The 26,274-nt window shown below is 68.3% G+C and overlaps 4 protein-coding genes across 10 annotated transcripts in view; 2 read left to right on the forward strand and 2 right to left on the reverse strand.

The window, feature by feature from the left end:
• CAMTA1 (calmodulin binding transcription activator 1) overlaps positions 1 to 6,695 on the reverse strand; it is a 288,481-nt gene extending 281,786 nt beyond the window's left edge. Inside the window, exon 1 of the mRNA XM_061450331.1 lies at positions 6,692 to 6,695. The gene's annotated coding sequence lies outside the window, so the exon portion shown is untranslated. The remainder of the gene's footprint in view (positions 1 to 6,691) is intronic.
• Positions 424 to 10,787, forward strand: PLEKHG5 (pleckstrin homology and RhoGEF domain containing G5). 4 transcript variants are annotated; one of them, XM_061450347.1, is made up of 22 exons: positions 442 to 700; positions 2,621 to 2,697; positions 4,231 to 4,360; positions 4,496 to 4,598; positions 4,679 to 4,739; positions 4,817 to 4,908; positions 4,981 to 5,117; positions 5,185 to 5,303; positions 6,689 to 6,874; positions 7,005 to 7,175; positions 7,251 to 7,346; positions 7,428 to 7,478; positions 7,586 to 7,735; positions 7,812 to 7,922; positions 8,000 to 8,149; positions 8,234 to 8,371; positions 8,551 to 8,670; positions 8,753 to 8,885; positions 8,959 to 9,074; positions 9,147 to 9,280; positions 9,354 to 10,130; positions 10,211 to 10,787. In XM_061450347.1, the coding sequence occupies exons 1-22, from the start codon at positions 568 to 570 to the stop codon at positions 10,218 to 10,220; spliced, it is 3,195 nt and encodes a 1,064-aa protein (XP_061306331.1). In that variant the 5' UTR covers positions 442 to 567; the 3' UTR covers positions 10,221 to 10,787. The 4 variants fall into 4 exon arrangements, with proteins under 4 accessions (XP_061306328.1, XP_061306330.1, XP_061306329.1 ...); XM_061450346.1 differs by having other exon boundaries at positions 428 to 700; positions 8,959 to 9,280; XM_061450345.1 differs by having other exon boundaries at positions 433 to 700; positions 4,231 to 4,598.
• Positions 10,788 to 10,911: 124 nt separating this feature from the next.
• TNFRSF25 (TNF receptor superfamily member 25) lies at positions 10,912 to 15,077 on the forward strand. Of its 2 annotated transcripts, XM_061450361.1 has the most exons (7): positions 10,918 to 11,273; positions 13,062 to 13,245; positions 13,339 to 13,470; positions 13,671 to 13,823; positions 13,898 to 13,979; positions 14,047 to 14,108; positions 14,196 to 15,077. In XM_061450361.1, exons 1-7 carry the CDS (start codon positions 11,244 to 11,246, stop codon positions 14,783 to 14,785), a joined length of 1,233 nt encoding a protein of 410 aa, XP_061306345.1. In that variant the 5' UTR covers positions 10,918 to 11,243; the 3' UTR covers positions 14,786 to 15,077. The 2 variants fall into 2 exon arrangements, with proteins under 2 accessions (XP_061306344.1, XP_061306345.1); XM_061450360.1 differs by having other exon boundaries at positions 10,912 to 11,273; positions 13,062 to 13,470.
• Positions 15,078 to 15,198: 121 nt separating this feature from the next.
• Positions 15,199 to 25,685, reverse strand: ESPN (espin). 3 transcript variants are annotated; one of them, XM_061450358.1, is made up of 15 exons: positions 25,392 to 25,685; positions 24,597 to 24,790; positions 22,357 to 22,543; positions 22,089 to 22,271; positions 21,866 to 21,997; positions 21,565 to 21,784; positions 21,241 to 21,491; positions 19,734 to 19,895; positions 19,475 to 19,649; positions 19,179 to 19,205; positions 18,182 to 18,327; positions 17,815 to 18,096; positions 15,957 to 16,036; positions 15,864 to 15,875; positions 15,199 to 15,765 (listed from the first exon to the last, which is right to left on the reverse strand). In XM_061450358.1, exons 1-15 carry the CDS (start codon positions 25,683 to 25,685, stop codon positions 15,618 to 15,620), a joined length of 2,493 nt encoding a protein of 830 aa, XP_061306342.1. In that variant the 3' UTR covers positions 15,199 to 15,617. The 3 variants fall into 3 exon arrangements, with proteins under 3 accessions (XP_061306342.1, XP_061306343.1, XP_061306341.1); XM_061450359.1 differs by lacking the exon at positions 19,179 to 19,205; XM_061450357.1 differs by lacking the exon at positions 19,179 to 19,205 and having other exon boundaries at positions 19,475 to 19,895.
• Positions 25,686 to 26,274: the final 589 nt, after the last annotated feature.

The following is a 26,274-nucleotide window of genomic DNA, read 5'->3' on the forward strand; positions in this document are numbered from 1 at the left end:
TGGGATGGTTGCATCCTGGCTGATGGTTTCGGTTTTCCATGTTTAGGGAGTTCTGCGTGGGGCAGGACAACGGTTGGGCCTTTGTGGGGTTTTTGAGCCCATTCCGGTGCTTTCAGGTTTGCTTGGCTTCAGCAGAGGGGACCATGTCCCGTGCCCACGGCTGCGGGGGTGCATCCAGGCCTCAGGGCGGCACATTCCTGCCCCCCCCAAAAAGCCGTCGGGCGGCGGAGCCGCTGCACAGCCCCCTCTTGGTGCATATTCTTCTCCTCACAAGCACGTCTTGTCCCCGCGCCCGATGCCTTTCATAGACGGCGGAAAGTGAAATTTGTGCAATGTCTGTAGGAGGCTGAAGAAAGGCCCTTTGTGTGCCCCCCGCGCGGGCGCTGGGCAGCCTCCAGCAGCACCCTCCGCCGCCCCGCGCCTCCCGGCCGCCGGCCTCAATGCGGCGCTTGTCCGGACACCGGGATCCGCTCTTAAAGCCGGAGCCGGGCTCCCCCCGTTAGTGCCACCGGTGGCCCCGGCGGGGCGGGCGCGGCTCCGGGGGGTTCCCCCGGCTGCCAGCCCGGGATGTTTCTGTACTGGAAGAAGCGCGGTGCCTACGAGCTGGAGGCTTTGCCCCCCGGGCTGGCGGGGCTGGAGTATGGGGCAGTGGAGCGCTTCTCCTGGAGCTCCAGCCTGGACATCAGCGAGGAGCTCGGGGGTAGGTGTCTGGGGACCCATGGGCGTGCGGGCAGCAGTGCTTGGCCTAAATCCTCCTGACATCAATGTGAGGCGCCAGGAGAAGTTGTAGCTGGAGCAGGAATATGGTGGGGTTCCTGGAGGGAATGCTGTGAGGATGATGCGGTGGGGTTCCTGGAGGGAATGCTGTGAGGATGATGCGGTGGGGTTCCTGGAGGGAATGCTGTGAGGATGATGCGGTGGGGTTCCTGGAGGGAATGCTGTGAGGATGATGCGGTGGGGTTCCTGGAGGGAATGCTGTGAGGATGATGCGGTGGGGTTCCTGGAGGGAATGCTGTGAGGATGATGCGGTGGGGTTCCTGGAGGGAATGCTGTGAGGATGATGCGGTGGGGTTCCTGGAGGGAATGCTGTGAGGATGATGCGGTGGGGTTGCTGTAGGGAATGCTGTGAGGATGATGCGGTGGGCTTCCTGTAGGGAATGCTGTGAGGATGATGCGGTGGGCTTCCTGTAGGGAATGCTGTGAGGATGATGCGGTGGGGTTCCTGTAGGGAATGCTGTGAGGATGATGCGGTGGGGTTCCTGTAAGGAATGCTGTGAGGATGATGCGGTGGGCTTCCTGTAGGAAATGCTGTGAGGATGCTGCAGGTGCAGCAGGGAGTGCTCAGCACACCACCTCGAACCACTGGCATTGCTTCCTCTCGACCGAGAGAGGCACCTGAAACAGTGAGTTGGTGCAGGAATGGTTCAGTTCCAAACTCATTTACCATCACCAGAAGAGCCGAGTGCGATAACAGAGCTGGCAGGAGGAGAAGTAGGAGGAGGTGGCTGTCTCATAGAGGAGGTGATGGGGGAAGGATCCCTCCTCCAGCCCAGGTGCCTCGTGGGGACCCAGATCCCCTCCTGCTCCAACCCACCGGGGAAGAGCCCCTCGGCTCTGGCCGTGCCGGTGTCTGCAGCGGGGGGCTGTCCCCTGGCACTGCCGCCAGCTCTGCCTGGCCTCGGTTTTCTGGTGCGTCGGGAAAACTTCCCCTCGGGTGCACGGAGGAATTCGTTTTATCCCGTTATTATTCCCGATAGGTCAAGTGAAACGACGGCGGGGGCCGGCCCAGCCCGGCGGCGCTGCGGGGCGGCCGCGGCCACAGAGCCCTCATTGTGCTCCCGCCGCGGGGGCAGCCGCAGCGGCTCCCCCTGCCCGATGCTCCTGCTCCCTCATCCCGCAGTGCCTGCGCTGCACCGCATCCTGGCCGGGAGCTGGGGCTGCTGGCCCCGGTCCGGGTTGCGAACCCCGCTGCGGGCAGGAGCAGCACTGCCCCAAAAGGTGGTATTCCCGCAGGCTGCGTCCAGCCCCAGCCTTGGCCACGGTCCCGCTTGTACCGGCGTGGATGCTGTTTTTGTTGGCAGAAGGGATGCGGGAGAGGGGAGCAGCGCTTTGGGGGAAGCCCCTGTGCTGGCCATGCAGCCCGGCCCCTGTATTGGCTCCCATTGGAGCATCGCGGGGCTGTTCTTGCTCTTCCCTCGCTGCAGCCACCCTGGAGTCTGTTATTTTTAAACGATTAGGCGCGACACATAGCAAAAGCCTTCAAAATAGGATTTGTCCCTAAGGCCGATTTAACTGTCAAAGCTTAAAGTCGCTCCTAAGCCCCCTTGGGGGCTGGCAAGTGGCTGATTTAGTGTTGCTGCTGCAGCCCCGTCTGTGCCAGCCCCAGGGGAACTGGGGCAGGTCCGAGTCCTGATCCTGTGACTCGGGGTGCCGGGCAGGCGGTGTCAGGTCCTGATGCCACGGGATGCACGGTGCGGGGATGCAGCCCTGGCTCTTTCTTGGGCAGGGGTTTCCTCCCTTTCAGCCTTGTTTAAACCCGTGTGCTTTGCTTTACATGGGCAGGGTCGGGAGTGGGGCTGCAGGGGCTCACCCTGGCACTGACCCCTGCTCTCTCCCGCAGCCGAGCCGTGCCCACCGGAGGAACCAGTGCTGCGCTGCCAGAACCCCGACTGCTCCGGCGACAGGAGGGCGGCCAAGGTGGGTGCCGTGGGCTGCTGGGTAGCACCGAGCAGGGCCGGACGGTGTTGGTCTGAATGGATGCAGAGGGGCAGCGGGTGGCTGTGCCCAACCCAAAGCCCCCTGGCATGGCCATTGTGCCCCCCAGCCTGTTTTCTGTAGCTGGTGTGATTGGGGCTAATCCGCTCCAGCCCGTCTGTTCCACCATTCGCTAACGTGATGCCAGAGCGGATTTCGGGTCCCTTCTCTCCCCCCTGGGCTGGCTGGATGCAGGGCCAGGCTGGATCCGCTCTCCGGCTCCCACTGAGTCCCAGTGTTCCTGTGCCGCGGGCGGTGTCTTTCTGGCACAGCAGCAGCCCAGCTGTGCTGGAGGTGTGCCGCGGCACTTTGTTTGCACGGCTGGGGTGGCAGAGCTGGTGCCGGTGGGGCACACGTGGCACGGGGCTGTGGCTGCCATGGGGCACACCAGGACCACCCCAACACTGATACCAGATGGTGACGAGCAGGTAGTGTGGGGTGAGGGGGCCTGGCTGGGGTGGGGGCTTGTCCTGCATTGCATCCCCTTCACTACGGGGCACCTGCTGAAGGTGCTGGGGGTGCCCACCAAGGAAGTGGTCGCTGCCTGGAGCCCATGGCCATGCTCTCCGTTTTGCAGGTGCCACAGCGGCCACGATGGGGATGGCCTGGGGCACATGGGGTGAGAGAAGCATTGCTGGGGCCAGGAGTATGGGGCATCTTGGGCAGGGCTGATGGGGGGGGAGCTGCCTTGTGCCCCATGGTAGGACGGTACCGGGTGTTGGTGGTGCTGGGTGCACTGGAGGGGCTGGTGGCCCCTCGGGAGCGCTTCAGCTCTGACCTCAGCAGGCTGGAGGAAGGGGGGCAGGAAGCGGGGGTGGCTGCAGCTCCTGGCGCTTCCTCCCAGCAGCAGCGCAGCGCTGCAGGCGAGCCGGGGCAGGGCCGGCTCCTCCCCGCAGCCCCGCGCACCCTGAGCAGCGATGGGGGTCCCCCGGTGACACCGCAACACGCGGGCGGTGCTGCAGAGGCCACTGGCACCGCAGGGACTGGAGCTGGGCTCTGGAGCCCCCGTTGGGGCGGGCGCTGTGCGGGGGTCACGGGCCCTGCACGGCGCTGGGGGCCCTGCCGGGGGGTTAAAAATAACCCGCGGTGAATGCCCGGCGGGGCCGGGGCCGCGGCCGTGGCCAGCACACAATGGGAGGAAACGCGCCGGGCTCGAGCATTGTTCTGCGGCAGACACCCGCTTCCTCCGTCCTGCCGCAGGGACGCGGCTCCCGTCAGCGCCGAGGGGCGGCTGCGGGCACCGGGAGGTGCGGGAGGCACAGGCGCAGGTGCCTGTCCCCCGGCTGTCACCTCCGTGCTTGGGCGTGGGCCCCCTTCCCCAGCGCCCTGCTCCATGTGGTGGAGCAGGGAGGGCGCTGCGCGGTGCAGAGCCTCTCGTATCCTATTCGCGGTGCCCACTCTGGCCTCGGTGTCGCCCCTGAGCCAGCGCCAGTTGGGATGGGAAGGGGGTCCCCGCTGCTCATGGTGTGCCCGCAGGTGTGTCACCATGCGGAGTGCCGGCGGCTGAGCTGCAGCGGCCCCCTCAGCCTGTGTGAGCTCTGTGACAGCCGCCTGCATGGCGCCATGCACTGCGATGGGCACATCCGCTTTGACCTGCCCCCGCCAGGTGAGCTGGGTACCGGCTCCACATCCCAGCGGGATGCGCTTGGGGCCGGCGCGGTGCAGGGATCCGAGTGGGAAGCAGCCGGGGCCAGCGCAGGGCTGCGGTGCTGGCACAGCCCATCCCAATGCCCGTTTGCAGGCTCCATCCTGGCCCGCAACATGTCAACGCGCTCATGCCCGACACGCACCAGCCCTGCCTCTGATGTGGAGGAGGAGGAGGAGGGACAGGCCGATAGCAGAGGGTGAGCCCCCGGCCCTGCGTGTCCCTTCCGTGTCCCCAACCCACGCTGTCCCTGTCGCTCTGAATGCCCTGTGCCCACAGAGAGCGGAGGAGCTCGGCGCTGAAGCTGCCCAAGAAGAAGGCTCGGCGCCGGCACACGGACGTAAAGCACCGGCCCCTCTCCCTGGGGTGCTCAGCAGGCAGAGGGGCCGCATGGGTGAGTGATGCTGCCTCCCCTAGGACCCCAGCAAGGAGTGCTTCACCCTCAAGTTTGACCTCAGCATCAACGTTGAGGCAGAGATCGTGCCGGCAGCAAAGAAGAAATCCCTGGGGTGAGCGCCTTGGGGATGGGGATGCAGGGAGCGGCGCGGGGATAGATGGACACGGGGCTCATGTCCCTGCAGGGAGGTGCTGCTGCCGGTCTTGGAGAGGAAGGCGATCGAGCCGGGCAGGGTGGACGTGTACCTGGAGCAGTCGCAGACACCGCTCTCGCTCCAGTTCGAGGCGTTCCGCTTCGGGGGGCACTACCTGCGTGTGAGAGGTGCGCAGGGGCCCGGCGGGGGGGCTCGGCTGTGCCGCGGGGCTCTGACCACCCCCTGCTCCCGCAGCCAAGCCCGGGGATGAGCTGAAGGTGGAGCAGGCAGTGCAGGAAGCCAGGTTGGCCGCTCTGCCCATCGTGCACCCTGCCAGCACGGCGCCAGGACAACGGGAGGGCGCTGACAGCCTGGTGAGTGCTGGTGACAGCCACGGAGGGGAGGACCTGGGGAGGGGGTGGCAGAGCGTGTGATCCCCATGTAGCCATCCTTGCTGGGAAGGTAGGATACATGGGATTACGTAGGGATGGTGTCTCCTGCATAGCCTCTATGCGGTGTCACCGAAGACCTCCCTGAAGCCCCCAGGAGCCAGTTTGGCTCCTGGCTGTGCCATGGTGGCTGTGCATGGGCAGTGCTCTGTGCTAGGTGTGGCAGATCAGCCGGCAGCACCAGCCCTGTGGCTGTGCCATGTACAGGCTGGCACTGGAGCAAACAGGAGCCCCTTGGCGATGGCAGCCACTTTGTGCCGCCCTGGTTCCAAGGCTCACCCTGGCTGCTGGTCCTGCTCTCATTATGGCCCCTGGCAGCTGCTGAGCACAGCTCGGTCCTGCCCCATGGACCCTGGCCCCAGATAAGGCGTGGGGCAGGGCTGGCTGCCACTCCCCGTGGGAACGGGCTGCAGTGGGGACGCGGTGCTCGGCCCCTCACCGGCAGCCCCAGAGCGTGGCACAGTGGCCGTGTGGCCAGGGCTGGTGGCCTCCCGTGTCCAGCGCTACAATGCCTGGCTGCGGGACCAGCACGGACCCAGTGGGGCGAGGCGGTCAGTGGGCAACCAACCGCGGGTGCAGGGCTCTCAGCCTTCCTGGGGGCATCCAGGAGCTGAGCCACACTGGGGCCATGGAGCAGGCGGCAGCCAGGGCTTCTGGGGACACGGCAGCAGGGTGAGTGACAGGGATGGGGCCATGCTGGACGTGGCAGGGCGTGGGTGGCAGTGGCAGCAGCATGGCCATGACCTTGGCTTGGCGGCAGGGGGGAGCCCCACTTTGCTGCCCTTTGTGCCGCGGTGGTGGCATCCCAGGGACAGAGGAGGAGGCCGGTGCAGCGGTGCCCGGGGCAGCAGGAGCCGCTTGGCCGTGACCCAGCTCCCGCGGCCAGCCGGGGCTTTGATGTCGGCCGGTGAATTGTTTGGCTCTGGTTAGCTTATCTGCCGAGGAGGGAAATTGGTTTTTCGGCACTGGCCCCACCTCCTTTTGTTTCGGAGGAGCCTGCCCGGGTCCGGCTCCACCGTCCGGGCTGGGAGCGGGGCTGGGCGGCTCGGAGGGGCTCCTGCATCCCGTGGGATGCCCTGAGCCCCTGCGCCGCTTGCCCGTGACCAGCTGGGCTCCGCCGGGCAGCACCCGGGGCCCTGCGCCCCCGGGATGCAGGTAGGCAGGTCAGTGCGGGCAGGGGACCGTGGCCGGGGGGTGCCCTCTGGGTGCCTGCCCGCCCCATGGGTGCTCACGGTCAGCCCTGCTTGAGGCATCGCCGGGCACGGTGCCGGGCGCTGACCACGGGGACACCGGCTGTGTCCCCACTGCAGGCTCCGGGCCGGCGGAGGAAGAACATGACGGAGTTCCTGGGGGACAGCAGCATCCCCAGCCCCGAGCCGTCCCCGCATGCCAGTGGCTCCCTGCCCACCAATGGCACTGATACCTGGAAGAACCGCGCCGCCAGCCGCTTCAGCGGCTTCTTCGGCTCTGGCACCAGCGCCGGCTCCTTCGGGCGGGTAGGTGGGACGTGGGCATGGGGAGGAAGCACTGGGATGGGTCCCTCCGGCGGGGCTGCAGCTCCGCGAGGCAGGGTGAGGGGTCCGTGGCACACGGGCATTGGTTGCTGTGCCCCCTGCTCTTGGCCAGGAGAGTGAGAAGCTGGAGCAGCTGGCGAGCCGGCTGCACGCCTACGGCACCTTCGGGCTGCCCAAGCTGCCGCCGCAGCTCCGCTTCGACCGCGACTCCTGGGAGGAGGACGGGGACGAGGCCGGGCTGGCGCTGGAGGACAGTTGGCAGCAGATCATCCATGGCGCAGAGGTAGGGCCGGGGGGCACCGGGGGCCGCGGCGGCACTGCCCCACCACCGACATGGCGCTGACACTCAGCCCCACAGGCCCTGTCGCGCCGGCAGTGCCACCAGCAGGAAGCCATCTGGGAGCTGCTGCACACCGAGGCCACCTACATCCGCAAGCTCAAAGTCATCACCGATGTGAGTGATGGTGATGGCTGTGCCGTGGCGGGGGGCCGGGGCTGTGGCTGCACCCCACCGGCTCCCTTTCTGTCCCTGCAGCTCTTCCTTTGCTGCCTGCTGAACCTGCAGGAGTCAGGGCTGCTCTGTGAGGTGAGTGATGGGGCTGCAGGGATGGGGACGCCCAGGTCTGGGCTGGGACCGCGGTTGGTCACGGCAGGGTGAAGTGCCACCCCCACGCAGCCGTGGCCTCACTGCAGGTGGATGCCGAACGGCTCTTCAGCAACATCGGGGAGATCATCCGGCTGCACCGGGAGCTGTGGCGCGGAGTCATGGCCCCGGTGCTGGCCAAGGCGCGCAGGACCGGGGCGCTGCTTGACCCTGTTGACTTCCTCGACGGCTTCAAGATGGTGAGTGGGGGGACACCGTGCGGCGGTGGGGCTGTGCCATGCTGTGCCCTGCGGTGACCCCGTTGTGCCCTCCCAGTTCGGGTCCCTCTTCAAGCCCTATGTGCGGTACTGCATGGAGGAGGAGGGCTGCATGGAGTACATGCGGACACTGCTGCGGGATAGCGAGCTCTTCCGAGCCTATGTGACGGTAAGGGGAGCGGGCAGGCGCCGGTGTGGGGTACCGGTGTGGGGTACTGGTGTGGGTCTGACTCCTGCGTGCCACAGTGGGCCGAGAAGCACGAGCAGTGCAGCCGCCTGAAGCTGAGCGACATGCTGGTGAAACCCCACCAGCGCCTCACCAAGTACCCGCTGCTCCTCAAGTCCGTGCTCAAGAAGACGGATGACCCACGTGCTCGCGATGCCATCACCGCCATGGTAAGGGGATGTGGACACAGGGTGCTGTGGGGTGTGCTGTGGGGTGTCCCCCTCCCCTTTGAACCTACCACCACCTGGGCACAGATTGGCTCTGTGGAGCGCTTCATCAACGACGTCAACTCGCGGATGCGCCAGCGGCAGGAGCGGCAGCGCCTGGCCGCCATCCTCAGCCGCATTGATGCCTATGAGGTGGTGGAGGGCAGCACGGATGAGGTGGACAAGGTAGGTTGGACACGGCAGAGCTGCCACGCCATAACGTCACCCGGTATCTTGTAACCCCCTGCCACCTAACGCCACCCTATGCCATACCATGCTGGGCCACCCTATGGCATGCTTTGTCATGCCACCCTGTGCCATGCCATGATACCCCACGCCACCGCTGACACCGGGGATCCCGGCAGCTGCTGAAGGAGTTCCTGCGGCTGGACCTGACGGCCCCCATCCCCGGCACGTCCCCGGAGGACACGCGGCAGCTCCTGCTGGAGGGCAGCCTGAGGATGCGGGAAGGTAAAGACAGCAAGGTGAGGACAAGGGGGACGGGGAGCCCCGGCTCCTGCCCTCTCGCCCCGGCCGGCACCCACGGCCCCATTCTCCCCTCCCCAGATGGACGTCTACTGCTTCCTCTTCACCGACCTCTTCCTCATCACCAAGCCCCTCAAGAAGGCTGAGCGCACCAAGGTGGTCCGGCAGCCCTTGCTGGTGGACAAGGTCGTGTGCCGCGAGCTCAGGGACCCGGGTGAGCAGCACCGGGGGTGATGGGGGCAGCAAGGGGGGGGTCCCTGGGCACTGCTGATGTCCCTTGCCCACAGGCTCCTTCCTCCTCATCTACCTGAACGAGCTGGGGAGCGCCGTGGCTGCCTACACGTTCCAGGCCAGCGGGCAGTCGCTGTGCCGCAGCTGGGTCGAGGCGGTGCGCAACGCCCAGGTGAGGGGCGCAGAGGGCGGGCAGGGGTCCTGCGGCTGCCCCGAGCCTCCCTTGATGCCTCCTTGTCCCCAGAACCTGCTGCAGCGGCTGCGGCAGCGCCGGCGCCTGGAGGAACAGGAGGAGGAGGATGGGGACAGCGACGCCTCGGCTGCCAGCTCCCCAACCATCCTGCGCCGCGGCAGCGCCAGCCCCGACTCGCAACGCTGGTAGGAGCCAGTAGGAGGACCCCGCTACCCCCAGCCCAGCACAGCCCCCTCCTCACCACCCTCTCCCTTACAGCCCATCCGACGGCTCCACCGAGACCCTCGCCGTGGTGGCCACGGACAGCGGTGACGCGCTCTCCTCCCCAGAATGGGACACGGGGCCCTTCAGCTCAGCCTCGGACGGGTCCTCCATCGGCACCAGCACCTCCGCCAGCGCCGGGACCCCTACTTCCTCCGAGACCCCCCCCCGGGAGCTGCCTGCGGGTGCCCTGCCTGTCCCCCTGCCCCATGGCACAGCCTCCCCGGCCAGCGGCTGCCGCTCATCCTCCATCGACAGCGCCTACGGCACGCTCTCACCCACCTCCCTGCGGGACTTTAGCCAGCAGCCCGAGGAGGGGCGCGAGCCACACGCTGCCCCCCCAGCCCCACGGCCCCCCTCACCCCGGCTGCGCCGCCAGACCCCGGTGCAGCTCCTGCCCTGCCCCACCAGGGTGCTCAAGTCCAAGTCAGAGGCCAACCTGCCCCAGCTCCTATGCCCCGGCCCCCCGGCCCCGCTCAGCCAGAGCCGCAGCCTCTCTGACCTGTGCCCTGGGCCCCCCCGGACTACCCCGCACCAAGCCCCCGGCCCCCCGCCTGCCCCCGGCAGCAGCGGCAGCTCCACCTCAGAGCTCTCAGAGCCGGAGGAGCCGGCGGAGCGCCCGGCGTCCCTTCCGAGGGAGCTCGGCCACAACCCCCTGCCCGCTGCCCGCCGGACCCTCTCGGACCCGCAGTCAGCACAGCACCGCAAGCTGACACTGGCGCAGCTCTACCGGATCCGGACCACGCTGCTGCTCAACTCCACGCTGACCGCCTCGTACGTGGCTGCTGGAGGATGCTCGGTCGCTCCCTGGTGCTGGGGTCCCGGCACTGAGGGCATCTCTCCCTGTCTTGCAGGGAGGTCTGAGAGCCGCTGGAGCGGTGGGGATGGATGTACGGCTGCGCCAAGGAGCTGCTCCTGCTTCCAACTGGAGCGTAACGCTGAGGCCGGGCGGTGGGACGTCACGCCAGTGGGGACATGGATGGGGATGCAGATCAGTCCCCTCAGCCAGGACATAGCCTGGGCACGGTGGCACAGGGCTGCCTGCACCTCCTGGGGGCAGGGACATGGCTCATGCCAAAGCCTCATCTTCAGGGATGAGGGTTGTTGGTTGGGGCCCAGCTGCCCCATGGTGCATCAGACGTGGGGGGGGTGAGGAGGGGGTGGTGACGTTGGTGGTGGTGAGTGGGGAAGGTGCTGAGAGGGCTGTGGCGCCGGGGACACGGTGCTGAGGGCGCGCATGGAGGAGGCTGGGGCAGGAGGGGATGGCGGTGGACTGGGGCGAGGTTTGCCCTATGGGGTTGGGATGATGGCAGCGGGTGGCAGCGCCTGGGACCGGAGAGTGGGAGCCACGGCAGTGGCCGGAGCACCGGCTGCTGTCTCGTGTCGTGCTCCGTGTCCCGGCCAAGCAATAAACCCAGCTGGTGCACGCTCGCTCCGCCTCGCCTCTCCCTTGGCCCTGGTGGCTCCATGCGACTGTGCAGCACCATGGTGGGTGCACGGCACAGCTCCAGCCTCATGGTGGGGATGGAGCCCTGTGGCGGGGGTCAGCACTGCTGCCCTGCCCCCCCCCCCCCCCGGCCACACTGGGTCTGTGCCAGCAGGGAGGGAGGCGGCGGCCTGTGCCGGGGCGGGCAGGTCCCTCCCACCCCCGGCGCTCCCGTCGGGTGGTTTGCACCCCTTGGACGTGTTTCCAAAAAAGCATTTCCTCCTGCGCGGCCGCGGTAAAAGCCTGCGTGGGGAGGGCTGGTGCTCACTCACTGCGCGCTGCTGGCGGCGGCCATGGGGTGCTGGGGCCCCCTGCCTGGGTGCTGAGCTGCCCCGACACCCCGCTGCACCCCCTGCACCGCGCTCACTGCCAGGCATGACCCAACCGCGTCACCTGCAAGGATGAAGCGCTGCTGCCCGGGCGCAGGCTGGGTGAGTGCGGCCGTGCCCGGCCCATGGCACTGGTTGGGGTGATGTAGAGCAGGGTGGGTATCGGATGAGCACAGTGCTGAGCGTGCCAAGTGCTTGCTGCACTGCCTGGCGCTGGGGTCTGCCATGCCCGTGCAGATGGCAGGCACAGCCATGGGAGCTGTGGCTTTGGACACAGGGCTGCAGAGAGGGCACAGCCATAGGGGCTGCCTGCGCCGACAGCCAGGGCTGGTGCTGGCACACAGGCACCAGAAGCGGGGGCTGCACCAGGGCTGCACTACGGGCAGGGATGGTGTTTGCGCGGCACAGGATGGGGTGGTGGCTCCTGTGCCTGCAGTGGCTCCTGCCTCCGGGCACCCGCTCCCGTGCTTGGGAATGCGGCAGCACCTGCGCGCGGCAGGGCACCCAGGGGAACGTCGGAGCTCCGGTGGTGACTCAGAGGTGCCGATGGCAGCCGGGGCCATGGCAGCCGCCTCGACGTGCTGGCAGCACCGCAGCGCGCACGGGTTTCAGTCTGCCCGTGGGTTTAATGGAAAATGATTCAGCTGCCGCAATCGGGGCCGTCGGCACTGGGAAATCCTGCCCCCGGCAAAGAATCCCCTGGCCCCGGGCCCACCCCTCACCCCAGCGCTGGGGGTGCTGGCACGGGCACTCCTTCGTCACCCTCACTGTGGCTCCCCTGGGTGCAGCAACCGGTGCCCTGGGGCAGGGGAGTGTGAAGCTGAAAAGGGGTGGGAGGATGAAAAGGGTGAGGTGCTGGCACAGGGTGCCCAGAGAAGCTGTGGCTGCCCCATCCCTGGCAGTGCTCAAGGCCAGGCTGGACACAGGGGCTTGGAGCAAGCTGCTCCAGTGGAAGGGGTCCCTGCCCGTGGCAGGGGTTGGAGCTGGAGGAGCTTTAAGGTCCCTTTCAACACAAACCCGTCTCTGGTGGCTGGCAGCTTGGCCAGAGGAATGTCACCCACCTCCCAGGCACCATTTGGGCATGAAAAACAATGAGACACATGACAGGAGCAGCTCTTCTCCAACTCCGTCGAGAAAGTGGCCTCTGCCTGGGGCAGCTCAGCCCTGGTTTTCTGCCCATCTTCCTTTTGCTTGACGTCTCCCACCACCAAAGCTCACCAGAGAATGAACGGAGGCGATGGGGAACGAGCCAGATATTTACTGTAACCCAGCAGCCCTCCTGCCCCTCTGCTGTTCGTACTGGGATGACTCAGCTGCCGCAATCGGTGCCATCGGCGCTGGGAAATCCAGCCCCCGGCGAGGAATTCCCTGGCCCCAGCACTGGGGGTGCTGGCGCGGACACCCCCTGGCCCCCAGCCGGGGCTCCCCTGCCTGCAGCGCCGGTGCCCCCGGAGCGGGGGAGCCGTGACCTACTTTGAAAGCACGTACGAGGAGCGATAGCATCGGGGTGAGCGTGAGCCGGGCACGGCTTCCTCCTGGGGAGGAAATCGCCTCCTCTGCGGGGAGATAAACCCCAGGAACGTCAGCGTTAACCCCGTGCTGAGCATCCGGCCCTCAGCACCCGGCGGGCACCCGGCGGCAGCCTCCATGCACAGGGGTGGTGCGATATACCCTGCAGTGTGCGTGCCCCGCGGGGGCAGCAGGAAGCGGGGGGGAAAGCTCAGCGCAGGGGATACTGCGGGGCATTCCCGGCCCCACACCCGCACTGCTCCGGGGCACGGGGCTGCAGCCGTCCCGCCCCGCACAGAGCAGCGCCGGGCAGGCTCGGCTCTGGCTCCATCAGCCAAGGTCCCCCGATTCCCTGAGTCCCGACCCTCTCCTTGCCCACAGGTGATCCTGGCAGCGCTGTGGCTCGCAGCAAGTGAATCGCAGCCCCCAGGTTGCCGGGACTGCGCCCTGCCATGGGGGCAGCGGGTGCCGGTGCGGCTGCAGAGGCACATCACCAAACCCCGCTGCCCCCTCGGCATGAACTGGGTCGAGGCAGTTCGCCAGTGCTGTACTCAGTGTCCTGCAGGTGAGAGCTGCCTGGCCAGCACAGCGCGGCTGTGGCACGCTGGGACTGTGGCCCTACACAGTCATGCTCGTTGTCACCTCATTGCCCCCACAGGGAAGTTCCTGAGCACCCCCTGCTCCAGCAGTGGCAACGACACCGTCTGCACCTCCTGCCCCGCCGGCACCTTCCTCACCCAGCCCAACACTCTCACCGAGTGCCAGGCTTGCTACGAGTGCGACCACCAAAGTGAGCCTGTGCTGTGCTGTGCCGTGCCACGCTGTGACACGCTGCGCCATGCTGTGCCACGCTGTGCCACGCTGCGCCATGCTGTGCCATGCTGTGCCACGCTGTGCCATGCTGTGCCATGCTGTGCCACGCTGTGCCACGCTGCGCCATGCTGCATGGCTCTGTGCCGCACCATGCCACTCGCTGCCTGTTTCCCACAGCTTTCCAGACCGTGCAGACCAACTGCTCAGCCACCAGCAACGTCGTCTGCGGCTGCGAGACCGGCCACTTCCGCCAGTGCCACAACAGTGCCTGCAGTGAATTCTCATGCCAGCAGTGCGAGCCCTGCGCCGGGCGGCTCGTCCAGCGGCCCTGTGAGTGCCCTGAGGCTGTGCCATGCTCCCGCTGGCACTGCCATCTCTGGCCCTGACACCCACCCTCTCCCCAGGCTCGGAGGCGCAGGACACCGTCTGCGGTGACTGCAAACCCAACTTCTACGCCGAGGGCAGTGAGTGCCGGCCGTGCCACACGTAAGTGCTGACACTCCCATGGTATGCGTGGTACAGCACGGTGCCTATGGCTCCCCTCTCCTTGCAGGAGCATCCCCGAGACGTGCGGCAAGGAGTGCCAGCGGGTGTGCGGCGTCACCGGGGACCAAGGTGCGGGTTTGGCAGTGCCAGGGTGGTGATGGTGCAGGGGACGCTGCACCGGCTGGCTGATAGTGATGCTCCTGCTCCTCCTTGCAGGCTCAGGGCTGGAGTACATCCTGCTGGCACTCACAGGGCCCCTCTTCCTGGGTGCCCTCGGTATCTACCACAAGAGGAAGCGTCTCCGGCACAGCACCCCAGCAGGCAGCCCCCTCACCCCAATATCCGGCCCTGTGGCCACGCCGCAGTGCCAGGTCAGTGCCCAGGGGGGGGACAGCCAGTTCTGGACCCAGCCACACTCCCCACCAGCGCTGGAGCATGCCAGCGGCGTGGCAAGGCAGAGCCCCGAATGCGAGGCACTACTGCGGGGACAGCCCGGTGAGCTGGAGCCCTCTGCCCCTCCGGAGCCCCGCAGCGCCCTGATGCAGGGCAGCCAGCTCTATGCCGTCATTGACGCAGTGCCAGTGCGGCGCTGGAAGGAGTTCATGCGGGTGCTGGAGCTGCGGGAGGCAGATATTGAGCTGGTGGAGCTGGAGGTGGCTCACATCCGTGACCAGCAGTACGAGATGTTGAAGCGCTGGTGCCAACAGACCAGCGCTACGCTGGACCGCATCTTCGCCGCCCTGGAGCGCATGGAGCTGGCCGGCTGTGCCGAGGCGCTGCGCCGGAGCCTGTCAATGGGACCCTGACCCCTGGTGCTGCGCCCCATCAGAGGGAGGTGCCTCAGCCGAGCCATACCCCTAAGTATTGTTACTTATGCCGTGTAGACATTTTATGTCAGTTTATGTCCCCTTCCTGCCCGCCGGCCCCCCCTATTTATATCCCCCTGCTCACGGGGCCAGAGGGGACCCCGCACACCGGCTGCCGGGCCCCTCGCGGGATGAGCGGGCATCGAGCCCCTTTGAACCCATGGGATAGTTCTCGAGGCCGCCCGCAGCTGGCGGCACGTGCCCCCACCCCAATAAAGTGGCACGTTCTCCATCCGCCGGTCAGGGTCATCACCGCGGGTGATGCTGGTGATGGGGTGTTGAGGGTGATGGGCAGCGCGGTGCGGGCAGGGGGTGGCGTGGGCAGCCCTAGGAAGGCGCGGGGCACTGCTGGCGGGGTTTATTGGTTTAATGGCTGGGAAGGCAGGCGGGCCGGGGCGAGGGGAGCCGGGAGCCGGCCTGGAGCAGCTCCGGAGGTGGGAGGGGCAGGACTGGAGCCGAAGATGCTGCAGCCGCAGCGGCGAGCTGTGCCAGCGGGGAGCCGGCAGCGCAGCCGACCCGGGGCCATGGTCATGCCGGGCGGCACACAAGGAGCCGGGTGCCCTGTGCCACGGCAGCTCGCTGTGCACAGGGCAGCACGGGGTGGCTGTGGGCTGGTGGCAGTGGGACGGGGCTATGGATGGCAGCAGGGGCTCCTCCGGGTCGGGCTATGGAGCCGTCTGCGGCGGGAGGAGGGTGCCGAGGGCATCCTGGTCCATGGTGGGACCTGCTGGCCTCCTCCCACCACGAAGAGCCAGGGCACGGCATGGCGTGGCTAGTGCTTGGCTATGTCCCCCTTCTTGAGGATGATCTGCCGCTGCCAGGGTGCCAGCTTTGTCTCATCGTACCCGAGAGTCCTTAGCTTTTCCGACTGCTCCTTCTCCTTCTCCTCCTCCTCCCGCTTCAGCTTCTCCTGCTCTTTCCTGCTCGGCAGCGGAGGGCACGGGGTGCCACGGTCACCAGAGCCGCCGCAGCCACCGTGCCCACCTGCCCACCCAGGGAAGGGGCTTGTGGCACTCACCGTTTCTGCTCCCTGCGAAGGCAAAGGGAAGAGCAGAGTTAGCGGAGCCATGGGTGCAGCCACCCCGTGCTGCATCCCCCGGCCCCGGCTCACCTCTCCTCCTCCAGCTTCTTGCGCAGGATGTCCCTCCTCCAGGCCGGCATGCTGGCCAGGCGCGCCTCCTCCTCCTGCTCCTGCAACAGACACCCGTGTTACCGGCGCTGCCGGCAGCCCACCCTCACCATCGGCGCCACGGGGCAGCAGCATCACCCGGCACACGGCACCGCTCATCGGCGCTGCCCCTCGCTACCGGTCTTTGCCATCGCGGGGAGGAGGAAGGAGCGCGCGGCGTGGCCAGCCCTTCGCAGCACACCACAGCTTTATTGCACTGACACGCGGGGGGCTCACACCGCCCCGGCACCGCAAACACCACTCCCGAGGGGAGAGCAGCCCCGGCGCTGCGTCCCCGCACAACACAGCACCACAGCAAGCGGCACACCGCAACCTCAGCCTGCGCCCAGCGCAAACCAGTACCGAGCCCTCCGCTGGGCTGAACCCAAGCACCGGGTCCTGCCGCCGCCGGCACCCGCTCGCAGCCAGCCCCGTGCCACACACCGCCCGCCGCATCCCGCCGGGCTCAGGTGTCGGACATCTCCACCTCCTTCTCCTTCCAGAAGGAGAAGCTGCGGTCGATGAAGCGACAGACATCCTCCTCGCTGAACTCGCCCAGCTCCGGCACTGGTGCCGGCGCTGCGGCCCCTTCCCCTGGCGGTACGGGCATGGCGGGGCTGTCCCCAAAGAACTCGTGCACCAGGTCCTCAAAGCCGTCGCACCAGCAGCGGTGTCCGGCCTCGACCCTCTCCAGCGCGGCGCGGTGGAAGCGGCGCACGCGGTGCCAGCTGTGGCTGCCCAGGCGGTCAAACATCTCGTAGCAGAGGAGGTGGCGGAAGCGCCGCTCCTCGGGGCTCAGCGGCATCTCCAGCAGCTGGAAGTAGCCCAGCATGAAGAGGTCGAGGGGGAGGCTGTCGTGGGGCACGGGCGAGCCGCCGACGTGGGGCAGGAAGTGCTGGGGCCAGTACAGCACCGTGGCGCGGCTCAGCCGCCGGATCTGCCGCCCCGGCACACGGCGGGCGATGCTCCTCCAACGGGCCAGCAGCCTCCCCGCCGCCCGCCGCCGCCCCCCCGGCCACTGCAGCCGCTCCTCGCCGGGCACCGCCGCCAGCACCCGCTTCCTCCAGTGCTCCAGGAAGAGGCAGACGGCGCGTTCCTTGCGCGCCTCGGCGCGCTCCCGCGGGCTGCTCTGCCGCGGTGCCCCGGCCCCGTACTCCTCCTCCAGGACGGGCCGGCGGGTGCTGCCGGGGGGCTGCGAGCGCTTGCGCTTGGTGACCCTGGGGAGGGGCGCAGGGCCCCCCCCCGGCCCCTCGTAGTTGGCTTTGAGGCTGCGGACGGACACACCGCAGCCCCGGATCTCGCGCTGGGCATCGCGCAGGGTGCCGGGGCTGCTCCCCGCCCCAAGTCCCCAAGCGGGCACATCCTGATGGGCAGGAGCATCCCGGGGCGCCGGGGCCGTGTGGCGCGGCAGGAGCGGCCCCAGCTCCTGCTCCAGCCGCCCGGGCAGCAGCGGCCCCGGCCGTGCCTCCTGCATCACCCGCAGGCTCCCCAGCCGCCGCTCCACGTGCCGCACATCCTCCTCCCGCATCGGCTGCCCGGCGGGTCCCGGCGGCCCGGGCCGGCACGGGGGCGGCGAGCGGCTCCCGGGCTGCGGCGGGAGAGAGGGCAAAGGGGCTCTTGAGGCTGCGCCATATGCGCCTCACGCCACCGCCACCCTGGGGCGCGATGCCCCTGCATGCGTCTGAGGTGGTCCCTGCCTTGGAGCTGGAGGTGATGCCACGCACACCGTGACACCAGGTCTGGAGGTGCTGGGCCGTGCCCGCGCCGTGCTCGCCACCCCGGCACCCAGGGCCCCCCTTACCTTGCGGCGCTGCTCCTCTTCCTCCTGCATGCGGAGCTGCAGCTTGCGCACCATCACCTGCCGCTTCCACTCGGGAATGGGCCGGCCCTGCTCATCGTGGCTCGGCACCAGTGCCTCCGCCTCCACCGCTGCCCCAGCGCCTGCCACCGGCACCGGCGAGCTCCCATTGAGCACTGGCTCCGGTGAGCTGCCTGCCAGGCAGCGCGGTGGCCCGGTGGCCTCAGGGGTGGCCGGTGGGGTGGGCGTCCTGGTGGGTGATGGGGAGGACACCGGCGACTCTGCCTGTGGAGAAATAGAGCCCAGTGGTAGGTGCCACCCAGCCACACCGCACCACGCCGCCGGCACCCCTGTCATCGCCACCACCTACGTTGGCCCCTGCCTGGCCGCTGCCGGAGAAGACGGTGGTGAAGCCTTTGCTCTGTGGCGTTGGCTTGAGGCTCTTCCCAGCCTTGATCTCGGCCAGCAGCTCCGAGTTGTCACCGGTGGGGGACATCATGTTGAAGGACTTGGTGCCTGGTGGGACGCAGGGTGGGTAATAAGAGCCCAGCTGCCGGCAGCCCCTGATGCCCTGAGTGCACTGCAGGCTGGCAGGGCACAGGGGTGGTTGGCTGATTGCTCCCCACAACTGGGACCCCCTGGGAGCCCCATCAGAGCAGCATCCCTCATCCCCCCAACTGCAAGAGCGGTGACCTGCCTGTGGAAGGACCAGTCCATGGCTGGTCCAGCACGGTAGGACAGACCCGTGCTGCCTCGCTGGGGAACTGGACACCCTACAGCCCCCAGCAGCAACGCACCGGCACCCTGCACCAGCCCCATGCCATCCCCATGGCTGCACAGCACCGGAGCACAGCAGCGCCGCCAGCAATGCCCACACCCCATGAGCACCCACCGTCCGTGCCAGCCATGAGCGGGTCCCTAACGGCCCATGGTGCTGTGCCAAGGCAGAGCCCCCTCCCCGGTGCCAGCGGCTCGCCCCACTCGGAGGGCTGTGGGTGCTGCGGGCGCTGCCATCCAGCGCTGCCGAGACCCCGCGGCCCCGGGAGCCGGCGCTAATAAAGCGTGGGGGAGCGGCCGGTGCTCACGTGGCGGGGTCACGCCGGCCGGCTGAGCGTGAACAAAGGCTCTCTGTGTGCGGGGCCCCGGTGCTGCCAGCCCTGACCAGCGGCTTCGGCAGCCCCGCGCCGTCGCTCGGGAGCCGCATGGCATCTCCTGGCGATGCCGTGGCAAGGGCTCAGTGGGCCCCGGCGCTGCCGGCAGTTCCTGGACCCATTGGTCATCAATGTCCCATGGCTCTGGCATGGGACGGTGCCAGCTTGGCCCCTCTGGCACCCCTGAGCAGGAGGTGGCAGGGCTGCGGTACTTACTCTTCATCTGCCTGAGCGCCTTTCCTCCTAGGGGGAGAAGCAGAGAGGCGGCGCAGGGCGCGCGGCAGAGGAAGGATTTGGCCACCGTGAGACAAGAGAGAAGAGAAGCGGCCAGCAGTGAGAGCAGGCAGGGGCGGGTGGGCAGGGGGGCCCCCGCGCCGACACCGGAGGAGAGAAGGACAGAGAGGCCGTCAGGAGCTGCGCGGCTGCGGTGCCGCAGGAGGAGATGTGCCGGTGCCGCGGTGCAGCCGATGGGACAGTGCCCGGGATCGCCTCCCGGGATCCCTGCCACTTACTTCCCGTGGAGGAGGATGAGCGGCGCGCGCCGGCGGGGGTCTCGGCCATCGCTGGTGGTGGTGGAGCCGTGGGGCAGGCGGCATCGGGCAGTGGTGGCGGTGGCGGTGGTGGCGGCAGCTCGGCACCGGGCTTGCTCTCCCCATTGCGCATGGTGTCTGCTGAGATGGGCGATGCCTGGAGGAGAGCAGGGGCAGGCGTCGCGCGGTGCCGGTGGTACTGAGCCACACGCAGGCTCGTGGCACAGGGCCCAGCTCTCACCTCCTCACTGTGCGCCATTCGCCGGGGCCCGGGCTGCTCGGCTGCACCGTGCCCCAGGTGCTTGTAGTAGTCACCGGTGCTCGGCTGCTTGCCAAAGTTCCTCGACCGCCGGCTGGAGTCGACCCTGCGCAGGCCCTCGGGGCTGCTCTCACGTGATGCCAACTGCAATGGGGAGCGTGGCTTAACACAGGCACGGCCATGGGGCAGAGCCACGGCACAGTGGGGCCATGGGGCAGATGCCAGGCTGGGGCGACGGCAGGCGCATGCCCTGAGGGTCCCCTTGGCACAAGGCTGCACTCGGGGCTGTGCACCAGGCTGGCAACATGTGCCTGGCACTGTGACCCCCACCCCAGCCTGTGCCCAGGAGCCTCCCCTGGGATAACCCCGTGGGAACAGGAGTGCCAAGCCCCGGCCCTGTGGATTATCGGGAGCTAATCCCCTGCAGGGCCAGGGCCTGGTGCCAAACCTCCCTCTGAACAGGGCGCTCCGGCAGCGCAGCCCCGGCTCACCCCGGCACATACCGCAGCGGCTTTGCTGCAGGGCTGCGCTGCAGCGGCTGTACCCGCTCCATGGTTTATGGTGCTGCGGCAGCACGGCCCCGTGCCCCATGCCGGGGGCCCTGCTATTTGCATTTCCCCATGCGCCATCTCCGCCCGCAGCACTCGCACGGTGCTCGCCACCAGCATCAAGTCAACAAGCGCCATCTCAGCGCTTCCTGCTCTGGCTGCCGCGGGCACGGTGCCAAGCCTGGCTCCTGCCGTAGCAGCCCCAGCCGCGGTTTAATGTGGGGTCTGCACTGCCCAGCCCCATTGCATGGGGTGCCTGTGCCACTCCAGCACCGAGCTGGCATCTCCTCAGGGCAGCTGCGGTTGGGGCCACTCATTAAGTGCTGAGCGAGGGCCACGCACAATGGGTACAATGGGGTCCTGAGCCTAAACAGCACTCTGCCGAGCCCCCTGCCCCATATGCCCCTGTCCCCTTTAGCTCTGGGCTATGCCAGAACCCTGGCCATGGCCACACAACAGGTTCCTGCCACCGGTGGGGTGCCAAGAGCCATGGTTGGGGGTCAGGACACCCGCAAGCCCCCTTCACCCCACTGCCCCCCCAGCCCTGGGGGCTGCACCCCTCTTACCTGTGCCCACCTGGCTGAGCGCTCTCAGCTGCTGGCAGTGCCGGCTGTGCCACCCGACACCCGCAGCACCGGGACACCGGAGCCGGCCGCTCGGGTTGCAGCCTGCGTGGCTGCGCACGCCCAGCACGGTGCCGGCGGCATTGCCCGGGCCTCATGGGCGCGGCTGCATGGTGCCGCCAGCCTGGCACCGCGATGGAGCGGGGCCCCCAGTGCCGTGCTGGAGCATCGCTGGGCACCCCGGTGTGTGCCAGCATCGCGGGCACATGGCCTCAATGGGCAATGTCCCCTCCGGTGCCATCATGAGCTGATGGCTCGCCATGGGGACGGGTGCCCGGTGGCACGGCCCCTGAGCTGTGTGGCCAGCAGCAGCCGTACCTCTCGGCGCAGCGCCTGGCTCTCCACGTGCCGCAGGTTGTTCTTGGCCCGCACGTAGATGTCAGCGGTGTGGGGCGCGGCGGGGGGCGTGGGAGCGGGGTACCCGGGGGGTGGTGGGGGGGGGGGGGGGAATGTGGGGGGCGGCGGTGGGGGGGGACCCTCCCCTGCGGGCCCCCGTCCCCGCGGCCGCGTCTCGGGGTCCAGCATGTCCATGTACGCCTGCATGTCCGCCAGCGCCGGCTCGGGCACCCCTGCGCAGGGCAGGGGGTCAGGGAGGGGCTGGCCCCGTGCCCCCCGCCCTGCGCCCCACGGCCCAGCACTCACGGGAGGCGGGGGCCCTCGGGGGGCCGCCCCTCTTGTCGCCGGTGCTGGACTGGCTGGAGTGGCAGGAGTCGTAGTTGGAGAGGGTGCTGGTGGGGGAGCCCACCTCGAAGCGCGCCTGGGGTGCCGACGCCGTGGTGTTGGGTGAGGACATGCCCGAGTCCGGCTGCCGGCACTCCCCGTCCGCCGAGGGGTCCCGCGACAGCACGCGGTGCTCCACGCTCTGCCGGCACAGCCCCATGGTCAGGCACAGGGTGGGAGCAATGGTGCTCCCCATGTGCTCAGCCCCAGGGCACCCCCGTACCATGTTCTCCACAGTGCGCAGGTACTGCGCGCAGTGGCTGTGGCCATTGTAGTCGGCAAGGTCAGCCGCTGTGTAGCCATCCTGGTCGCGGATGCTGAGGTCGGCGCCGTTCACCACCAGGATCTGGCAGCACTGGGGAGAGTGGGGGCACATGGTGGGGCTGGAGGGTGGCTCCTCCCTCCCCCCCACCTGCTCCAGCACCACGCCGGTCACCAGCACCCACCTCCAGCTCGCCGTTCTCGGCGGCATCATGCAGTGGCGTGCCGCCCCAGCTGTCCGCGGTGATCTCCCCGCCGTGCAGCAGCAGCCAGCTCAGCACTTTGGCATGGCCGCGGCTGGCGGCGAAGTGCATGGCCGTGGCGCCTTCGGCGTCCCGCTCCGACAGGCTCACCGTCGTGAAGCTCATCTGCGCGGTGTTGGGTCGAGCACCGGTGCTGAGCACCGCAGGCCCTGCTGTTGTGCTGTATCACCCCACCGTGCCCGGCTCTTACCAGCCAGACGATGACGGTGTTATGGCCCATCTGTGCGGCAGCGTGCAGCGGGGTCATGCCGTCGTGGGCGCGTGCGTGGGGATCGGCCCCGCAGTCCTGCACCAGGTACTGGATGATCTCCAGGTGGCCCTCCTGGCAGGCGAGGTACAGCGGGGTGGCCCCCGTCTTGGTCTGGGCACTCAGCGTGCTGCAAGCGGGGCACAGGGACTGTCACCTGTGGCCACTGCACTGGGACCAGGGTACAGGGTGCAGAGGCCATGTGGGACACAGGGACATGGGGTTATATGGGACACAGGGACACACAGGAGCACAGAGGGGATGCTGGCTGGGTTCATGCAGTGTGGATTGGGAACAACCCACCCCACAGCTCCCCACTGAGTCCCCGCACAGCAGCGGCAACTGCGGCAGGAGGTCACTAAGTTAATCAGCCTGCTTAGGCTAAGCTCCTTCCTCCGGCTCTTTTTGGGCACTGCAGTTTAGCCCTGTTCTTAAATAAGCAGCTTAGGGAGCACTGGCTGCTGGGCAGCCAACAGGGAAAGGCTGACCTGCACCACGCTGACCCACACCACGCTGACCCGCACCACACTGACCTGCACCACACTGACAGGCCCCAGCATCCCCCTTCTGCTCCCGGTCCTGAACTGCACATCCCAAATCGCACAGCCTATATCCTACAACCCTGCATCCCACCCACCCATACTCTGCATCCCTGCCGTGCAGGAAGCTGTTTCGTTAAGCGCCCCATAAAAACCCCTGTTGAATATTTAAAAGAGGAAGAGCAATAAATACTCTGCTCTGTTATCGCAGTGATCATGGGCCCTTAATAATTGATCCCTGTAAATGTGAGACAGGCCGTGGTCAGCGCTGCCTTCCCACCGTGCCACAGCACCAGGCTAGCACAAGCAAGGGCCAGTGCTGGCGTGATGGAGGCTGGGTTGGGGTACAGGGAGCTATGGGGGCATAGGCACATGTTCAGCCCCTGGGTCCCGTTTCCCACTAATCGGGAAGGGGTTAAGCCTCTTGGACAAGCGCTGGTAAACTGCTTTGCCAGATGGCCTCGACCCCACACTGGGGCCACCGGCTGCCGGGGATCCCACAGGCCGGTGCTAGGGTGGGCTGGAAGTGCCAGCATCCCACCGCGGCTCCCGGGGATTGGATTTCGTGGCTGTAACGGAGCCTCCGGGCGGGCACGGGGCCGGGAGCGGGGCCAGCCCTAAATAATTCAGGGGGAAGGCGTCAACGGCAGCAGAGCAACCCCAGCAAGAAGAGTGAAAGCCAACGCCAGCACCGCGCTCACCGGGGCCAATGCAGCAGGCACCGAGCAGGAGCTGTGGTTGGGCTGGGGCTGGGCTGTGGGCCATGGGGGGTTAACTGCCCCCCACCCAGGTGCTGGGCCTGAGCTGACACACCTGGGGAAGGGGATAAAGAGCCGGGGCTGGGGAGGCTGTGGTGGTGTTGGTGAGTGCCATGGGGATATAGGGCCCCTGCAATGGGCTCTGTCTGGTGGGAAGGATGGGGGGCTGACATCGTGTACCACAGGGACAGAGGGGTCCTGAGCCCCAGTTCATATCTTGCATATTTGGGACCCTGTGGATATGGGGGTGCCGTGTAACCCCCTGGCATCCGCATCCTTTCAGCCTGCTGGGCACGGTGTGGGGCAGCAGCGTGGGCCCCGGGGCTGGGGGTTATTTCTAGCGGCCTCTGCCCCCCGCAGCAGCAAATTGGATTAGGGGCCACCTAATCCCCGCCGCGGCCCCGCGGCCAGGCTTGGCACCCTGTGCCCGGGGGGCTGCTGTGCCGCGCACCCGGGGGGCACCGTCGGGAGGCGAAGCGGGGAGGACGATTCACGGCCAGCGATGCCCGCGGCAGCGGGCGGGCGGAAAGGTCGGGTCCGGCGCGGGGAGCGGCCTCTCCCCGGCGGGCAGCCCAATCCATTTACATAACGCGCGGACAAAGGCGGCTGTGTTATCGCCCCGAGCCAGCAGCACCGCGGCCGGCAGCAGTATTTCTGCCAGCGCTCCCCGCTCTCCTCCTCGCCCTTTCTCTCAGGGCCATAAAGAAGGTGAGGCTGACTGCCTGCGCTGATAACGCTGCGTTGCCCTTGGAGCTGCGTGATGCGGGTGGCTGCGCTGTTTGTCCCCGGGGCTGGCTCCTTGCCCGGCGGCCGGAGGGAGGGATGGGGCAGCAGTGGGGACCCGCGCCCCTGCTTGCCCCTTTTTGCTGGCAGCGGGGGCCGTTACCTGGGGCAGTGTCCCAAGAGGAGTCGCAGGGAAGGGAAATCCCCTTTGGCCGCGGCGTAGTGGACGGGCAGCGCTCCCGTGTTGGTGGCTGCTGTGGGGTCGCTGCCTCCGAAGCGGAGGAGCCACTCGATCACCTCGTGGTGACCGAAGCGGGCTGCCAGGTGTAGGATGGTGGCACCGGAGTTGTCTGTATCCTACGGGAGGAAGCGGGGTGGCTTTTGGCACCCGGGACCTGAGCCCTTCGGCAAGGCAGAGTGTGACGGGCCGCTGGGCGTCAACCAGAGGAGCTGGCCCCGGCAGGGTGGGCTGGCTGCGGTGGAGATCCTGGCCGCGCAGGGACAGGACCATGGGGCAAGCGTGCTGGCTGCAACCAGCAAGGAGTGGGCAAAGCCCCCTTGTTCCGCCGGTGTGGAGCAGCCCCGGCCTGTGGGAACGCACTGCAGAACCCCATTGTGCAGCCGACCGGAGCCTGCCCAAGACTGCTGACCCCGTCCTTCCCGATTAATCCCCGGCCCCTCTGCCACCTCCTCTTCCTCCAGCCCATCACATGTCCTCAGCTCTCGGCCGGCCCCGGACAAGCCGCTTACCGCCCCGGTCCCGCCGTTGTGTAACCCCGGGAGGGAGGCTCTGTGCGCCCCTCGGGGCTCAGCCCCGCCGGGGCCACTGGAGGCTCTCCGGGCCCGGTGCTGGCCGTGACTCCCCCCTCCGCCCCGCCCAGGAGGGGCCGGGGAAAGTCGCCCCGGTTCCCGTCGCCGCCGGTGTCCCCCCGCCGCCCCCCCCGCGCCCCGCTCGCACCTGCACGCCGCAGCCCCCCTGCGTGAGCAGCCACTGCAGACAGGCCAGGTTGCCGGTGGCGGCGGCGTCGTGGGCCGGTGTGGCCCCGTTGCGGGCCCGCGCGTCCCCGCGCAGAGCGGCCTCAGCCGCCAGGAAGCGCAGGCAGGCGAGGCGGCCGGCGCGGGCGGCGTGGTGCGCGGGGGAGGCGCCCAGCGCGTCCCGCAGCCCCGGCCGCAGCAGCCCGGCCGCCCGCAGCCCCCGGAGCGCCTCCACGTCTCCCAGACGCGCCGCCAGCAGCGCCCGCTCCAGCGCCATCCCGGCCCCGACGGCACCGGAGCGGGCCCCGCCGGCCCGGCCGCCGCTTGGCACTGCGCGGCGCTCCAGCCCCGCCGCCCCCCGGCCCCGCCGGCTCCACCTCCTCCTCCTCCTTGCCCGGGGCCGCCCCTCCGCCCGCCCCGCCCGACGGCTGCCCGCTGACCGGAGCTCTCCGCCCGCTGCCCAGGGCGGTCGCTTTTTGCTGCGCTGCAGCTGGGACCGGGACTGGCCCGAGGAGCTCAAGAGCGGCCCGTGCCCGGTTGCCGCCACTGCCCTCCACGGCCCTGGGGAGCTGCTCCCCTCTTGCCCCACGAGTGTCTCCATCCGCCGCCCCGACGTGTGCCTGCTGACCCGGCAGCACTGGGGGGAGCGGAAGAGCGCTGGCCGGGGTGAGCTGCCTCGTCCTGCCGCGGGGGAGCCGGCCCCGCGGGAACCGACGACGGGCAGCGGCGGCGATTACCGGTTACGAGCAGCGCGGGCGGGTTGGGGCTGCCCCGCATCAGCACCGCGGACAGCGGCAGCACCGCGCGTTCAGCACAGCGGACAGCGACGAGCCCGCCCCTCCCGTCCAGGCCCGCCCCGCCGGCAA

The sequence above is a fragment of the Pezoporus flaviventris genome, unplaced genomic scaffold, assembly GCF_033815535.1.
Source record: "Pezoporus flaviventris isolate CSIRO_AGI_PZ_B2104156 unplaced genomic scaffold, CSIRO_AGI_Pfla_v1 ptg000009l, whole genome shotgun sequence".
NCBI lineage: Eukaryota > Metazoa > Chordata > Aves > Psittaciformes > Psittacidae > Pezoporus > Pezoporus flaviventris.

Coding starts and splice junctions, on each gene's coding strand:
- PLEKHG5 (XM_061450344.1), top strand. CDS start 568: ATGTTTCTGTACTGGAAGAAGCGCGGTGCCTACGAGCTGGAGGCTTTG. Junction 701..2,620: donor CATCAGCGAGGAGCTCGGGG/GTAGGTGTCTGG, acceptor TCTCTCCCGCAG/CCGAGCCGTGCCCACCGGAG. Junction 7,923..7,999: donor TCTTCCGAGCCTATGTGACG/GTAAGGGGAGCG, acceptor TGCGTGCCACAG/TGGGCCGAGAAGCACGAGCA.
- TNFRSF25 (XM_061450360.1), top strand. CDS start 11,244: ATGAAGCGCTGCTGCCCGGGCGCAGGCTGG. Junction 13,824..13,897: donor GCGGCTCGTCCAGCGGCCCT/GTGAGTGCCCTG, acceptor CCCTCTCCCCAG/GCTCGGAGGCGCAGGACACC. Junction 13,980..14,046: donor GAGTGCCGGCCGTGCCACAC/GTAAGTGCTGAC, acceptor CTCTCCTTGCAG/GAGCATCCCCGAGACGTGCG.
- ESPN (XM_061450357.1), bottom strand. CDS start 25,685: ATGGCGCTGGAGCGGGCGCTGCTGGCGGCGCGTCTGGGAGACGTGGAG. Junction 21,785..21,865: donor TGCGCACTGTGGAGAACATG/GTACGGGGGTGC, acceptor CTGTGCCGGCAG/AGCGTGGAGCACCGCGTGCT. Junction 21,492..21,564: donor CCCGAGGGCCCCCGCCTCCC/GTGAGTGCTGGG, acceptor TGCCCTGCGCAG/GGGTGCCCGAGCCGGCGCTG.